Source organism: Clarias gariepinus, chromosome 3 (genome assembly GCF_024256425.1).
Source record: "Clarias gariepinus isolate MV-2021 ecotype Netherlands chromosome 3, CGAR_prim_01v2, whole genome shotgun sequence".
Taxonomy (NCBI): domain Eukaryota; kingdom Metazoa; phylum Chordata; class Actinopteri; order Siluriformes; family Clariidae; genus Clarias; species Clarias gariepinus.
The window spans coordinates 6,413,090-6,431,431 of NC_071102.1; the positions used below are offsets into that span (position 1 = coordinate 6,413,090).

General features: G+C 39.4%; 1 protein-coding gene across 1 annotated transcript in view; it reads left to right on the forward strand.

The window, feature by feature from the left end:
* The first annotated feature begins 841 nt into the window (after positions 1–841).
* nfatc3a (nuclear factor of activated T cells 3a) overlaps positions 842–18,342 on the forward strand; it is an 82,039-nt gene continuing 64,538 nt past the window's right edge. Inside the window, exon 1 of the mRNA XM_053492476.1 lies at positions 842–1,297. Coding sequence (XP_053348451.1) covers positions 1,207–1,297 — 91 coding nt within the window. The 5' untranslated portion in view covers positions 842–1,206. The remainder of the gene's footprint in view (positions 1,298–18,342) is intronic.

An 18,342-nucleotide genomic window follows, 5' to 3' on the forward strand; every position in this document is an offset into this window, starting at 1 on the left:
TGATGTTTTTTTTGCCACCATAACAGTAACACATGCACAGTTAGAATAGATGTAGTGTTTAACAATCTGTTAATTAGTACTGATTATTTATCCTTATATTCCCTCCTCACAATGATAGGTGTGCCTTGTAGCTTCTTTTCACTGTTTTATTTATTACAAGCACTTGACAATTATTGCCCTTTGTTAATGTATTTAAACAGAAGTTTGACAAAACAGTAATTTGCAATAATCATCATATGAGGAATATTTTACATGTACTGTATATACACACAGTGCAGTGGAGAGAAAATATTGTGCGCAAAATTTTCTTTCTAGTGACTACAAGAACGAGAGAGAGAGAGAAAGGCAGTACGGTGGTCCGGGTTCGATCCTCATCTCGGGTCTGTGTGCATGGAGGTTTCATGGATACTCTGGTTTCTTCCCACAGTCCAAAGACATGCACATTAGGTTAATTGGCATTTTGAAATTGCCCAATAGTGTGTGAATGAGTGTGTGAGTCTGTGTACACGTGTGTGACCTGTGATTGATTGGCACCCCGTCCAAGTCGTGTCCTAAGTCTCCTGGGATAGACTCCAGGCCCCCTGCGACCCTGTATACAGGATAAAGCGGTATAAACGATGAGTTAATGAGTGAAAGAGAGGAGCAAGTGAACTTCAGTACCCATGAGCGCCTAGCGCGAGTACGGCGTGCGCGAGCGAGAGAAAGAGCGCGCGAGCGAGCGCGCGCGTACGTACGTGCGCGCGCCCGTGTGTTGCATGCCGTCTTTGCTGACGTCATCGTTGGAACTGCCCTGTCACGCGCTGTTAGTAAAAGTTGGGATAGAGAGACAGAGAGAGAGAGAAAGAGCGAGAGAGAGAGAGATTTACAGACAGAGAAATAGATAGAGATAGAGAGAGAGGGAGAGAGAGAGAGAGAGAGATTACGGACTACAGTTAGTGTGTTGACGGATGAAAATATTCGGCTCATTGCAAAGTTGTTTAGCTGAACAACTGCATAAACTCACTTAGAGAGAAAAAAACAGAGGGAGAGGAATAGAGAAATAGAGAGAGAGAAGGAGAGAAAGAAATAGCGCGCGCGCACTAGAAAACTTGATACTCGGAGAGATACATTGTTGCAAAGTTGCGCTCTTTGTAGTAAATGTTGTGACAGTGAGGAGGAAGCCGGAGGCGCGGACGGACAGAGAGAGAAGCCGAGCTGTCAAAGCCGATGAGTAGTGCAGACTGCAGCGGGAATGAGGAGCTGGACTTCAGGCTGATGTTCGGAGAGGACGGCCAGCAGCCGCCGCCAGGCCCTGCAGGTCAGTACCGCGCTTCTCCCACACACACACACTCACCTTCATTCAGCTTCATCCAGTATATATATATATATATACACACACACACACACGCGCGCGTTTTTTTAGAGCACTTCTTTCTTTCTTCCACCTGCTGCTATCCGCAGGTCAGTTGTGCCGGTTGTGTGTATGTGTGTGTGTGTGTGTGCCTCTGCACGAGGGAAGCCTCTGTGTGTACAGTACGTGTGTGTGAGTGTATGCGTGCATTACTCCATAAACCACACACTGCACACTCAGTATGTCATATTTACACCGTTTTGACATGTGTGTTACACCGTTTGGCTATGTGTCTGCAAGTATGTGTGTCTCTGTGTGTGTAATATTTTGGCTTTGCATTCTGCAACAACTCTGGGCTGGGCTTTGATCTTCTTCTAGAGATCCAAGAAGTTGCAATTAAAACTCCAAGTTAGTTCTGTTAGCTGACACATACTGTAAAACACACACACACAAAAGTCAATTATTCCTGTTTGACAAGTTTGACAGTTGATTAAGTGGCAGGTGTGATTTACACGTCACCGCATATTTGTATGTTTGTTTGTTTATTATTTATTGAATTATTTATTATGCACACCTTGTTTCCTTATAAACATTGCAAGCAGTAAAAACTCAGGACTCTAAATATTATCGGAACGTTAAGATTGTTGACATGACAATGATGCAATGATTACCCTTTCTTTCTTTCTTTCTTTCTTTCTTTACTCACACAGTATAGTTTTACTTATAATAATTTTGAAATCACAAATAACTGATTAACTATATATATATATATCTAACGTAATGTCAATGTGGTTTGTTCTTAAACCACAACAATCTTTTTAAAAGACTTAAATACTTATAGTTTGACTCAATACAGTTAATGTTGTTGAACGTCTAAGAAACACGTTATCACTTACATTACAGTCATTACCTCTACAGCTTCTCTTCTTTTAATAATGACAAAATGTTTATATTGTCTTAGTTAAAATTAGCAAAAATGCATTTCTTAATTTTGTTTTATTTCTTTAAAACTTATTGCTATCAGGATATTTTGGAGGAAATTAATCTTTTAGCGCTGCAATCATTAATTAATTGATTCATTCATTAATTCATTCAAAGGCATCTCAGAAGAAAACCTTATATCTAATAAAATATAACAGAGCCCTTGATAAAACTTAGCTATTATTTACCAACTAATTTAGATATATTGTAAGGAAATCATGTGATTTCAACATCATTATTTGCACACCAAGAATATTATAGGTGAACGTGACTAGACTGTGGAGGACACGTTTTAAGGACCAAGTCAGTGTGAAAAGTTCTAAAGTATAAAGAAAGTTCTGCTGGGTGTTTTCCTTTTTGCTTGTGTTTAATTGCGGTAAATCATTCAATTATATGCATTATGCAAAAGTAAAATAAACAGACATAAACGTACATACACGAGATCGCAGTAAACCTTGAGCTTTGCACGTATTTCTGCAAATGTTGGTACTTATTAATACACTTATAATAAGTGCAGTGAGCAGAAATTCACAGCAGAGAAACGTGTTTTTGTGAATACTCCTGCATGTGCATGTGTGAGACTTTTAAACGTGTGTGACATTTGTAAACTGAGCAGTTTAAGCAAAATTTCTGTGCTGTAGGTGCTTTTTTTTATTCTTTATTTATATATTTTTTTAATTGGTAAAGAACAAAAAAATGTGTATTTGGAAAAACGATCCACAAAGCAGTCTGATATCTGTCAGTCTGCTCGAGCGTGTCGAGAAGGAAACAGATTTGTACAAAGTCAGCCCGCCATGCTTTGGGTGTGTGTGTGGGTGGACATGTATGAATGTGTTTTGTATTTTTATTGTACAAGCAAAGCCTGAGTGCAAACGCCCCGTCTTGTATGCAAAACAGCCTTTACAGAGCAGCCGGCGTGCCGCGGCACGACAGAGGCTATTAGCTGGCGATCGGTCCGATTGGTGTTTAATTGCTAAAAGGTTTGACGCTACCTCTCGGTAGTCGTTTATATTTTAAGATTGGGATCGTTAAACTAGAAATTCATTACGTTACTCGGTTGGGGTGTGAACGATACACAGCAGAAAGCCACCGCTCGTAATATTCACCTGGAACAAACAAATAATAATTCTAGGTTAATTAGTTGTGGTGCATTTTTTTGTGCAGTAAAATATTTTGCTTCTCTGGTTCATTGTAGAGTAAAACAAAATAGTGTTTGAGTCTAAAGGTATAAAGAAAAAAGGTATACGTTACCGTGTTCAACACGTGCATAAGTTCAATATTTTAAGGGTCTTGGCTTGTGGGTTTTTCTTAAGTCTTTGGAAATGTGTTAAAATGAATCAACTGTAATTGTTTTACTCAATTAACTCTAATTATTATTATTATTATTATTAATAATAATAATAATAATAATAATAATAATTCAGATAAGGTTTTGGTTTGAAAAACGATTTGTGCTGAATAAGGGAATCTGAATCTGTCCGCATTTCGTCTCTCTGCACTTTGGAGATTCCGCACTGATGAGCACACACACACACACACACACACACACACGTTAGAGTGGCGCTGATTGACGTGACCCGACAGTGTTGAATGAGCCGGCACTCAGGCCTGTAAAGTGTGTCGCATCCTCGTCGAAGCAGTTTCAGCACTTGTGTTTTTCCCCACTGTGTGTAAAAAAAAAAAAAAAAGAAGAAAAAAAGTGCCATGTTTATGCCACGTTTACTCGTGAAGTGGCCGAGCTATGTGTGGCATTCGCCTCGTATAGCGGATAATTACACGCTACTGCTTTCATACCGCCTGTGGTTAAAGGTTGGAATTTATTTATTGCGAAGGAGATTAAGCATTGCTATCTGTCAGGCCCCGTGGAGGTGTTGAAAGGTCAACGTTAACATACGGCAGACAAAACAAACGCAAAAAAAAAAAAATCCATTTGCCGTAAAAGATATGCTGCAGGATATGCATTTCATAAATTGTTTGCGTCGAGTGTTTTGTGTAAAAGGTGTATGTAGTCGTTTCAGCACTTGAAACTACTTGTGTCATAATCCATCTTAAATAGCATGTCTAAATAGTACTTCAATTCAATTTTATTCAATGTATAGCGCTTTTAACAATTGACATTAGCTCACAATTGACATTAGACATATGACTGTAGTGTTATATGTGTTACAGCAGATACAACTCATAAGTGTGAGGTGTTACAGAAGTGATTTATTGTGTAAATCAAAGTGAAAGAAAATGTTTTTTAGCCGCCGTTTGCCGCTTAGACATTTCTGTAAACACCTGATCCAGCTGCAGTGGTCACGTGGCGACGGTACCGCGGCGTAACCGTGCTCGTTTTGTGTGATCATAAGTCATGTAACGTTAGGCTGCGTTCAAGGTCGAGTTGCAGCTTGTAATTCGACCTCTCAACTTGAAATTTCAACTTGTCGACTTAGGTTAGTCTCTTCGATTCCCAGTTCTCCTATGGCCACACGTACTGTATTTTAAACATTGTAAAGTACACTAATACTTCTGTACTTTGAAAATTATTGTCTAGCAAGATACACATAAGATCAATTAATTCATACACAGTACATAGCTGAATCTTTTTCCATGACCTTGTATTATTGTAATTAGTGTTTTGAGAAGGTAATCAAGGTTATAACCTGTATTAGCCAGCTAGTTTGTTGTGCTGTTATTTTAGTCCAAATGTTGCATGAATGTTTAAAATTGATTTAGAATAAAATAAAGCTCATAGCCGCTCGGGCCTGGCATTGTTAAAGTGAGCTCTCTGTGTACTGTAAAACGTTTTTTTGCAGAGACATCCTTTTAAAATTAGTTTTCAATTTATCATCACATGTTAAACATCCTGGAGTGGGTGCCTCTTACATGGCAACCCAAACATATTCAATACCAGTCAAAAGTCTAAACACACCTTCTAATTTAATGATGTTTTTTATTAATTTTTACACTGTAAAACAATACTAAATGTGTCAAAAGTATCCAATAATCTCCTAAAAATAATATTAGGATGTCTGCTACCTGGGATGCTTTCCTGAGATGGTCTTCATGAGATCGAGAAAGTTTCATAATGGTGCTTAAAGGGTTTTGCAAATGCACTTGACAATACTGTTCTTGCAAGAACTATTCCAGTTAAAATCTGCAGTATTATTCTAGAATGTAGAATATTAATTACAATACAAAAAAACATTGAATTAGAAGTTGTGCCCAAACTTTTGACTGGTACTCACTGTATATGGCTGTTAAAATGTCTGGGGATAAACTGTATAGTGCTAATATGCTAACAGAACCAGGATAGAAATAGGAGAAATAAAATGAGCAAAGGAGTTGAACCACTCAGTTTCAACCAATATACCCGTGTTTGAAGTATGACAGTCCAACGAGTGAGGATAACCTATTAGCTATCATTCACTAGCTTAGAGAACAATTACATTAAGCTAATTTACTGTAGTAACTCCTTGGCAGCACGGTTGGTGGCTTAGTGGTTAGCACTGTCACCTGCACCTCCAGGGTCTGAGTTCGATTCCCACCTCAGATTTGTGTGGATGGAGTGTTGCATGTGCCTGATGGGTTTCCTTCGGGTATTCCAGTTTCCTCCCACAGTCCAAAGACATACAGGTGTTCCCAGATGGTCTGTAGTGTGTGAATTAGCGTGGAAGTGTGTGTATGTGCGTGTGCCCTGGTGAAGGGTGAAATTCTGTCTTCGATACTCCGATTAGTTTAACTCTCTTCCCCTCTTGGGCATCAGACTTCTTTTATTCCTAATTCCAGCTTGGAGGATGAAGATGTTTTAATATAAAGAATAAACATTATTAAAAAATATATACATTTTAATGATGTGAATGATTTGCCTGACTAAATAGGGATAATTTTATGGTCACTTTTAGTGTTAAAGCCTTTAACTTTCAGGCAATACTGTATGAAATGTACATGTTTAACAAAAGCATAGTGACTTGTTGTTTCCTGAACTGCATTTCGTTGCAAACAACAAAGAAAAAAGACACTCCTGTGTGAAGTGCACTTGTGTATAAGAAGGAACTGACCGTTTGACCCAGTGGTTATGTGATCTGCATGACGATCACAGACAGAACCGTGGCATTCTTGCGTAAAAACTGATGGTGTGGGTGGTTTTGTGTTTGATTTGACAAGTTCCTAGGTTTTTATAGTATGAATTAATCTACCTGCAGAAGTCGGTCTTTTGGGTTTACAACAGTAGCGTGGCCTTGAGTCGAGGCAGCTTGTCTTTCATGTGTGGAGGTGGCGTTAGTAGAGGCACTGTGAACTTTTAGATATGGTGTATGTTATGTGTGTGTGCGCGTCTGGCTGTGTGCCCAGGCATGCCATGTGGTCCTCAGATGGCAGTGGAATTTAAGAGGAGGGACAGTCGAACCACCGTTTCTCCCCCGCTGAGACAGGAACAGGAAAGTTAGTCCATCTCTCGCTTATTTCCCTCCATCTCCAAACACTCTCACTCTCTCACCCTCTCAAAGAGTCACCCTTTCTCTCGCCCTCCTCACCTCCCGCGGCCCTCGTCTGGCGGTTCGATTTCAGTCGTTACATTGTCGCTCCGTGCTTCAGCCCCTTTCCCTTCAGGATGTGAGAATTCGATTTAGCAAGTCAAACTACCAACAAGTTGCGCGGTTTCGCAGCTTTTGCGCTTAACCGAGTGTGCTGCATGCATAATACGGCTCAATGATTACCATAACGAACGTCTTTTTCTCACGCTCGTACTTATCACGGCTTATAAGTCACTCATTAGCTCCAAACGTGGCTACTGGTAGAGTTGCACACATGTCTCAGGTTGTACCGAGTCAGAGTTTAACAGCCGGCAGGACGCAGAGGGGTAAACGCGGAGAGACGGACGTTGGAGAAGTCGTGTGAGGTGTAGACTGTCCGGAGCGCTCTCGTCTGGCCTGCTGTCTCGGTCGTGGGAAAGACTGAAATTACATCACTCTCAAGGCCGGTTATTTTCAGCCCCTGCTGAAAGAGACAGAGGGCACACACTCGACTCCTTTAGCTCATCTGAAGCAGGAGTCCCACGTGAGTCTCGCCGTGCCCGCAGAGCTGAGCGAGAATGCTGTGTGCCACGTCCCCAGGTGAGTTCGCGAGTGTTGTGGAGTGTGTGCGTGCGTGCGTGCGCGCGCGCGCATGGAAAGTAAGAGACGGTCAGCTTTACAAAGAGACATGGACAAAAAAACATGTTTATTTGTTTTTAGTTCAAAACTTTCCCGGAGTCTTGTTTCTTTTTGTACTTAATAAGCCGACTTGTTCGTCTTCATAATAAAAACAAAAAAATAATAATAATAATAATGTGCTCCATGTTCAAGAGACAAAAAACTCACGGATAGTGAAGCCTGCTTCTTAGCTGTTAGTGACTCAGGCATTGTTTAGGCAGCAATAAACAGAAGCAGGCACATGCTGACTCACTAAAGATCCCGACTCGGCTCGGTTAACATTTAACCCAAATGTGTGAACCAGCATCTAGATGCGCTCGGAGAATATATGGAGAGAACGCGATAAACCGCTCAGTCCCAGAAGCTCATTGAACCGTACACTTTGTATCGCATGTACGCATTTGTGTGTGTGTGTGTGTGCATATTCATATCAGTATCTGTGTGTGCGCATGTGATATGAGATGTACTAAATTAAGCATAATCACCAAGTCATTTAATAAACTTCAGCTCTCAGGATGATGGTGTAACATACAGTAGAAACGCTCGTTATGCAGTAGCATGGACGCCGCTATTCTAGCTCTTTTTCTAAGTTTGTTTGACGCTAAATATGTCCCTCCGCGTCACACAGGGACGAAGATCTGTGCACCGACGGCTCGAGCATGGAGTGTGAGCGGGAGTCGTTTGTTTCCCGGGGCGAGGCACGAGCAGATATGTGTGGCATTTGTCTAGTTTAAATTTAGCGTAACTGAAGCCAGCGCAGGCTGCTCCGCATCAGCTCGCCTGCGCCGTAGCCGGCATTGAACTCTCGCATTTAAAAAGTTGAACAAACAGGAACGTGCGCAGAAAGCGCTCCAACTTAGGCATACACTAACATGTTTGTGATGTCAAATCATAGAAGGAAGTCATTTATCAGATCTATATTTAGAGCGGAGCGACATCAATGAGCTACTAGAGATTATTTATTAATTATTAATTAGAGTTTATATCAGGTATCAGAATGTTTACGAGCAAATTAATAGAATGATATAAAGTATGTACATTGATTTTTTTTTTCTAGCCCAGATTACAGACGCATAAGGACAGACAGAAGACCTGAAGCTTAACGTGTCCTTGGTTTAATTGCAGGATTGTAGCTGTCTGTGTACCATGCCTTACAGTCTTTAAATATACAGTAGAAATATAAAAATTATGAATTCAGCCTCCCTATCTGTCTTTGTGTAGATAGTGTAGTTAGACGATAGTGTTTCGCCTTTTTACAGTATCAACTTTGAGACTCTGTGATATCAAGTTTCATTTTCAAGCACTATTTAGATCGAATATCACATCCATTAATGATACCGCAGTGTAAAGTACGGTGTAGAAGTCTTGACCCAACCCCTTATTTCTTTATATAAAATGACAATGAAGCAGATCGATTAAATGAATGAAATGGAACCTTTTTTCTGCGACAGGCTGCACAGTTGCAAGAAATTCGTTGTTTATGTAACAACCTCAGCAGCAACCTCATTTCCCCTCTCGTCTATTCCAACCACTGAAATAAAATTTCTTTAAAATTGGTCAGTATACAGGGACTGAACTGAAAATGAGGTCCAAGGAGGAACATTAATTGAGGAAGCCTCAAGAACTATTCCTCAAGCATGTAGTAAAAAAGATTTTTTTTAAAGTTGGGCTCTCTGGAAGTAAAGTATGAAGAAATGTGTGGTGTCTCTAGACCTGTGTACAGTACTGTAAATTTATTTCAGTGAAAGGTTTACCAAAATACACGCACATCTAATTGTCAAGCAGGACTTTTTTTCATCACATAAATTATTATTGATTGATGAGTCTTTAATTCTGTTTGTTTTATTTAACTTTGCTATAAGTCATATTTTTCTGATTTATATCGTTTAATAAACGGAGTATAATATGCAAAAATTAACTTTTTAGCCAGTTTTAGACATTTAAACAGGTTTCCAAAGTTTATGTACAAACAAATAATGTATAAAAATTGAGCTTTTTTTGTTTGTTTATTGTATTGGTTGGGGCTTAAACAACCCAAATATATTTTTTATCTCCTTCTTCCTTGTTGTTTTAATGGCCGTTGAAATCCAGTAAGTTGCATTACCGCCAACTGTCGGTCTCACCCCTATTATGAGGGGTGTGGCTCAGGAGTAGCTCATTTACATAGACATGCACTATGAGAAGTAAAAATATAGGGGTTTTTTTCCTCAACTATTATCACACACACATAATGAGGGAGCTCTAAAACCTGTGTTAGCTTGTTGAATAAATAACCAAATACGGAAACTTTAAAGGTTTTACATTTAAGTTTTACTCAGATTCCTTGTTCTGATATACACACGCCCAGAATCACGCATTGATGATTTATTCTTCATTGATCCGAATGAATGTAATGTTTAACACCCCCCCCCCCCATGACCTCATTTTATCACTGTGAACGTCTGACCCAGACCGATTTTCCGATTTTCTCAGACATACACAGAACACATAAAGGCCAGTGAAATGTCTGCATGCCTACGACCCCAAAGCAAAAACAAAAAATAAAAAAATCCCCCGCCTAAAATTCCCCACCTGCACAGTTAAGTGATTCAGTGCCACGCTGAATTAGTTAAAACTCATTTGTAGCCTTAATTATAATTTAATTGCATGTTTTATAACTTAGGCACGCTTCTCCCCTGCAGAGTAGTGAGGTAAAATAGAAAGGTCCTGCTCCTATCATAGGGAACATATTACTCAGATTCAGCAGAGAGACAGCTGTTCATTTCAGAACTGTGTGTTTGGCCTGAAAGTTGGGTGTAGCACTCAAATGGAAATGCTTAAAATAAGTACTAGAGATTAATTTGTTGTTATTTTTACTCGGTTATAAAAATGAAGGAGAGATGGAAGATACTTGAGAGTGTCTGGTCTGACATGGGTTTATTTCTGATGTATTAAACCTGATAAACCTGATTACAGTACAATCATGTGTGTAGTAAAATGTTTCTTTGACATTAGATTAGCTATTAGTTCGGTTATTTGCTGATGGTGAACTAGAATCAGTCCTAAACCATGTGCCGCCTCCAGAGCTGTTAAATGCATAAAATTTCAAATAAACGATGCGCGTTTCTCTGACGCTGTCTTAATCAGTGTGTCTGATCCCACTTGGCGCTGGGTCACCACCTCGTTTCCTTCCCTTTCTCACCGTCTTACAAAATGTAAGTTTCTGAACCGTTGTGTAATTCTGGCTGTGTAACTCGCATTCACATAGCGACACAGTGGATGGAGGAAGGGAGGGGTTGAGGGTGGGAGGGAGGGAGGGGTTGAGGGTGGGAGGGAGGGAGGGGCTGAGGGTGGGAGGGAGGGGTGATCGTCTAAGTGATGTGTGTGAGTGTGCTGGTGTGTGAGTGGTCCCTTCTTATACGCCCATGACTTTTATTTTTGAATCTGAGTCACCCTGAAGGTAGCACATAATTTAAGGGTAGACATACATGCGAGGGATTTTCCCTCAGTGATGATGGTGTGTGAGTGTGTGTGTGGGTCATTCTTTATACCTGTTATGTATATGTTATCTTTGAGTCAGAGCATTAGTTAATATTCATTTTAGAATTAAGTTTAGAATTGGGTTAGGATTAAGACATTTGAGATAAATTCAATAGAAGTTAATAAAGGCTATATACATAAATGTAATTTACAGTGATGTAGTTTAAATGAAAATGAAATGAAATGAAATGGAAATTAATGTTTCACTGCGACAGACTGCAAAGTGCCTAAGGATACAGTTTTTAAAAAACGACTGTTTATGTAATAACCGATCAGCAGCAACCTCATTTCCCCTCTCCTCAGTTCCAACCGCTCAGAATTCAGCATCACAAGTATAACTCATGTCTACCTCGGGCAGTCATGACTTAAGTTCGATTTTTTTATGCTTGAGTGATTCATAGGTCACTGTGTGGCTTAAAAAAATTCCTCTGAAATTGCTCAGGTACAGGGACTGGACTAAAAATGAGAGACAAAAATATGAGACAAAAAGGTTCCTCAAGAGTACATAAGAATATCTGGCTCTTTGGAAGCAAAATATAAAGTAATAAAAGCGATCCAGACTTTAGCACCGACACTTAGATAGATAAATCGATACATACATACATACATACAAACATACAGTAGATACTTTATTTACAAAAAGTCCCAAAAGATTCCAGAAATCCAGCAGCAATAGAGACAGTAACACAAGACAGGTTTACAGGACAGCTGACCAAAAGTTACTAGTGCAGTGCTAATGATTAGAATACCTGGACCCTTACTAATCAATAAAATGATCTAACCAATTAGTCATATGGTAGCAGGACAAATCATAAAAATCCTAAAAACAAACTATTTAAAGGCACCTTAGCCATCTCGTGATCTCCAACCAGTCTGATCTCCTGCTGGACAACTACTGGACTGCATTGGATGTTTTTTCGTTTGTTTGTTGTGTGAAGATTTTGTGCTTGTGAAATACGTTTGCTTGCATTTTCGAACCATCAGCTAGCATGCAACGTTCAAGTGCTTTGAGATCGCATTGTTCCCCATCGTGAATGTTTGATGTGAAAATTACTATATGATTTTATACATCGTGCGGCTGTCTCATGGATAATTGCATGAATCAACAACCTCAACATTCTTTACATGAAAAGTTCTCAAAGATACTTTGCACATACAATAAGTCACAGGCTTATGAACATTCAAGTTATGAATATCAGTAGATATGAACGGAACAAATCACGGAAGTAGCTCACGTGTATTGTACAAAAAAATAGACACTTACAATTACAATTATATACAATATTTTCAGTGTGTAAATGATTGTATAAAATGTCCAAAGTCTGGTATATTGTATGTGTGTGGGGGTTCGGGAGAACTGAGTCAGTAAAGCTGTCTCGAAGGGGAATAATCCTCATTTCGGAAAATCCTTAACGAGACAGACAGTTCACAGCTCTGAGACAAAATGCTGTCCGTTCAAGCGCACAGTAAACACCATGTAGCATTGTCCTTCCCCGACGTCTTCTGGGGATCCCTTTAAACGAGGTCAGCTGACCCCGCTGCGTCACTGGGATTCCAATCACGATTTAAAGGTACTGTCTCGTGAGAGTATAATGTAGAACCAAAACAGCAAACCTGTGTGTTTGGTTTTTTATGCTTTACATTGTATATTTGTGTCAAAGGTGTATAAGACTCACTTTGTCAGACTTACGAACGAATCCGACTTATGAATGTGCTCCTGGAACGCAATGCGTTTGTAAGTCGGGGACTTTTGTCAATTTGTTGTAATTTTGAGAGTTTTGCAGATAAATCTTTTATATAAAATGATGAGAACTTTACTTGCAAATTGAGCTGCACCCTTATGTAGAAAGACATTTTTGTGCACTGTGTTTAATGTGCACTACAATGAAACTATCCTTTATAAAATCAATTGGCTTTCTTAATGCAAATATAGTTTGGTCATGGTTGGTCTTGTTCCGTATTTCTTCAGAGAAGATGTATCGTTTATTCAAACCGATTTTTCACAATATCCTCCTGTCTATGGTGTAGTTTTAGTACGGTAGAATATCCACTTTTTGTTATATTAGATAGCTCTTGGTTATGGTGAATACCTTCCTGGAATAATGCCTTGTGAGATTGAGGAATCCAGTAACTGTACATTAGAGTCACAGTACACCTTGTCCCCATAGATCTCCATAAGAAAATAAATATGCCTGTGTCGGACACGGTTCAGAGCGGCTGGACCTGAAGCAATGGCTCTTTCTGCCAGCTGAGCTTTGTTGATCCTGTAACGTTATCACGGTGTGGGACGCCTTAATCAGAGAGCTTTATTTAAAAGGCAAACATACGTCTGTGTTGGCTTATACCACCGTCGGGCAGCACAGCAGACGTCCGCCGCTCGTCGGTGATGTAAGCGACCTCGGGTCAGAGAAATAGGCTACATTTCAGATCAGGTGATCGTTAAAAGGTCCGAAGCTTTAGCTAGGGTTTGATGGATTTTACAGTACCGCACCAGATGAAAACAGTTGACAGTTGGGAATTACAATCTAGATTATTTCAATCCCAAGCAAAACGAATGACCTTTGGATAAGATACGCTAAGTTTCTTACTGTTTACCCGTCTCTTACTTAGTAAAGTTCTCTTACACACACACACACACTGACAGGCTGCAGACAGGATCTGTTGTGCGGACAGACCTGCAGGTGTGTGTATGCATGTTGTGTGCTAGTTTGAGGCCTGTGCCAGCAACTGTGTTTTAAAAGTAAAGGCACTCTGCCAGCAGTTCTTAGAAACAGGAGCGGAATAAAAGCCTTTTCGCCAAGCTACTGCATGCTCAGCGATGACGCACATTTTCTCCTATTTTTTTTTCTCTCTTCTTCTTCTTAAGCTAAACCCTATCAATGTAGTCACATTCTTTGGTACATTGAAGTGAATGAGAGAAGACTGTCGGACTTTTGGTGCAAAGAGAGAAGCTTGCTGTTAATGAGACAACGCTGCTTCTCAACGGGAACCCTGGCTTAGGTTACACCTGTCCCCACAGAACAAAAGTGTGCGCGCACACATGCACGCACTCACACATACACACACACACACACACTAACACACTTGCTCGCAGAAGCCAGGATGTTGTGTAAGTATTGTAGTTCAGGAATTGACCTTGAGAGGAAGTTAGGTTTACACTTCACAGCATGAAAACGATGTGTGTGTGTGTGTGTGTGTGTGTGTGTGTGTGTGTGTGTGTGTGTATATGTGTGTGTATGCACGTATGTTCAAATTTGACCATATGTGTGCCATTTGTTCTTAAATTATTTAAACTTATGAATGAAATACTGTAAAAAAGATATTGATATATTAAAATTGTGTGTGTGTGTGTGTGTGTGTGTGTGTGTGTGTGTGTGAGAAAGAGAGTTCATTGGTACATGTTTACTGTGATGCACTGTTCCTTTGATAGTGTGTATACTTGTTCTGTCTGCTTTATCCACTAATGAGCATCCCTGGGTGACGTCACTCCCTCACACACACACACACACACACGCACACACACATACACAGGTGCAGACTAGATCCAGAGAGGGAACAGTGTCCTGCATTTACCCTGCCAGGCACAACAACCCTCGGCTGCGTCATATCTCAGAGCGGCCTGGGCGCGGTGCGGTGAGCTGTAGCGATTTCCTGCTGTTATTAGCTTAGGAACGGCAAAGCCGCTTAGGACTCCTTATTTAACCAGATCACGCTAATGAGCAACAGCTCTAAGCAGGGACACCTCGACACACTCGTCTAAAAGCCGCCGTCCTCCTAGTGGTACACTCGCTGTAAAATAGGTTGCTGCGAAAATGTTGGCAAGTTACCCTATCAGTTTATTATGAAGCCACGCCCATTTTAGTTTTGCATGCGAGAATATAAAATGATTGAACTCGGTGATTTCAATTGCGTTTTCTTAGTTTGATTAATTTAATGTTTTTAATTTACTTTTTTGTATGAGAACTTTGTTAGGATCTTAGTTTTAAAGTTTTTTCTCAATATTTATTACTGGACCCTTGCGCTAAAAATGACACAAAAGATGAGATCACATGTCACTATATGATGTCATCAGTATAGATGCTCTCTCCCTCCACTCTCGGATTGGTTTCTGTGTAAATCATGATTCAATCTTTAAGTTTGTCAAATTTCAGGAATAAACCTATAACAAGGTCATTACACTTATCCCTTCCATCCATCCATCCATCCATCCATCCATCCATCCATTCATCTAGGAACCTCTGTAGTCCGACTAGGGACTGTGGAGGCCATTGTATTTATTTCCATTTTCTTCGACCGTGGTAGAAACCTCCAGTCAACATTTACACACTGCAGAAAATTTGGAAATGCCGATTAGCCTAATCTGCATGTATTTGGACTATGGGGAAAAAAAACTAATTTCTTCATATTTCTTTCGTCCAAAGGGCCAAATTTGCTTGTATTATTAATAGAGGTGAAGGAAAAATTTGATTCTGTTATAATTATGATTGTAATTCTTTTGTGTGCTGATTTGTGCATCTTTTTTTTTCTTTCTGTTTTTACATTTATTATACTGATGCACTGGTTGACCAGCCAATGACCTGACCTGGCTGCTTATCAGCTTGATTGGCCTAGAACATAATCGATTCTGTGCCTCCCCTCCAATTTTCCTTTTTCTCTGTGAGTGAATTATTCTCAAACCCACTCATTATACACGCTTATACCGTTCTCAAAACACCATGTTTATATTTGAAACACAAGTTTTAAAAGCTGCGTCTGCATGCTCACAAATGATCAACACACGTTGAAGACTTTGGAGGCATGGAAATATATCGTCACTGTTTTTTTTAAAATCCTACAGGTGGTGCACTCTGAACTATTCCGCAGGCATCTGTGGGGTAAATAATTATTATGGCGGATGACAGAGATGTTGCTTAGTAAAAATTTTGCTTTTTTGTTTTTTTTTTTTACCTAAAGTTAACTCTTGGATTTAAGGTTAGTTTGTATTGTTTAAATGCTGCACTTGGTTTTTAAGTGAGAAAACGAATATTACATTTAATTACGCATGTTGAATTTAGTTGTAAAACTGGTGAATAAAGCTAAGGTATAAAACTTTTGAGTTCTGGGAAAATTAAAAAACTATTTTAAGGGTTTAAGGTCTTAAAATTGGAAGAAAATTGGAAAAAATATATAATATCGAGTTGGGATATTTATAAAATCCTGATATTTAGAGAATCGCAACCTCCTGAGTATCGTGATAATTTCCTATCAGGTGGAGACTGGTAATTCCCATGCCTAATTGGTAACGTAGTCTTTAGAAATACTGTGGTTATCCAGGCTTCCTGAAGGACTTTTTTTTTTGGCAAGTTTTTGTCTTTCATTTTTAGTCCAGTCTGTGTACCTAACTAGTTTCAAAGGAATGTTTTTAGTTTGTTGAGCTACACAGTGACCTATGAATCATTCAGGCTTAAAACACATCTACTTTAAGGCATGATGTGGTAAGAAACAGGTGCAGGTGATGAAAGATGATCAAGCACTGGTGATAGGCGAGGAGGCATGGAGTGGAGTCATCAAAGTTCAATGGGTTCTGTAAGGGTCACTGGAGTTCTTGCTTGTCTTCATGGAGCACACTTTGTGCACAGGAGCATTGTCATGCTGGAACAGTTTTGGACTTCTTCGTTCCAGTAAAGGGAAATTGTAATGGTACAGCATGCAGCAATATTTGTAAAAAGTCTGGGGAAGTTTGGGGAAGACACACATGTAGGGAAGTGATCAGGTGTTCACATACTTTTGGCCATGCAGTGTATCTACTGTACCAAGTTCTGTCAAGTTATTCTTCTGTAAGACAAATAGAAATTCTACACATGATTTCTCAGTGTAGTTTTCTTTCTTGGTGTGGCTCTGCCTCCTTATTGTAGCCATGTTTTCAATTTACCTTCCTTTAAATGGTTTTTAAGTTTCATTATGGCCCCTGATTATATTGTTATTTGCGTTGTCAGTGGGACCTTTTTTCTCGGTCCAATGCAATTGTTTTCCTTCTAAATCTCCTGAGGCAGGTGGTTATATCCCGCCTGAGCAGGGTACTTTCCCACTTGGCTTCAAGATGATGCCATGAGCAGATATCAGGTAGCTGTCTCTAAATTCAATGGATTAAGTGTTTATGTGTTTATGTGCAAGTGTGCTTGGGTTGGGCACTGGGGGTAAGGCTGGGAGAAGGGTTAAAGGGCAGCGCTTTAAATTTCAAGCATGACCTGACTAAGGCACAAGAATATTTCGTTGCAGCCAAGCCGAACCATAACCGACAGATCATCTTTAGATTCTTATTGATTATTAAATAACTTTGTTGGTGTGGTGTTATTTGAGGTGGTATTATATGTTTTTTTCACCATTTTAAGTAGCATATCTATATATATGGAGACGAACACCGGCAATGTGTGTCTTAAGTAAACTTGGGACGATTTGATGTTCTTTGAGAGATGAAACCGCAACGTGTTGTTTTGCCATCTCCACTGAATTCTCAAGCAAATGTGCTAGAGAGAAGCAGAATAAGAAAGAGAGAGAGAGAGAGTAGTCTTTGAGTCATATGTTAGCTCATTGTTTGCATACTATTATTATGGGGTAATGCATCAAGAATAGAGAAGATAGACGTTTTGTCTTATTAAAGATATGCGTCAGTGAGGCTTTTAATGTGCAACAACACAGCTCCATAAACAGCACTTTTTGGGGTTTTTTTTCCAATAAAGTTCTGACTACATTTTGTAACTGATTTCAAATAATTTTAAATATGGCTTATTTTGAAAAGTTAAATCAGTGTTTATTGTTAGGTTCATGGTATGGTATAGTATAATATAATATAACATGATATTTACATTTAGCAGACGCTCTTATCCAGAGCATTTTTATCCCATTATACATCTGAGCAGTTGAGGGTTAAAGGCCTTGCTCAAGGGCCCAACAGTGGCAACTTGGTGGTTGTGGGGTTTGAACCTGGGATCTTCTGAACCGTAGTCCAATGCCTTAACCACTGAGTTACTTCTGCTATGGTTTTCTATGGTATTTTATGGTATGCTATGGTAACCTATGCTATGCTATGCTATGCTATGCTGTGCTATGCTATGACATGACGTGGTAAGATATGATATGATATGATATGATATGATATGATATGATATGATATGATATGATATGATATGGTATGCTATGGTGTGATATGATATGATATGACATGTGATGATATTATATGATGTATCGTATGATCAGTTGAAATGTGCAGAATTAACCATATCTATAAATCCGATCTATCTGTAAATAAATCAGATTCATCTAAATCAGATTTGCTTTCATAATTATACAGGTTTATCT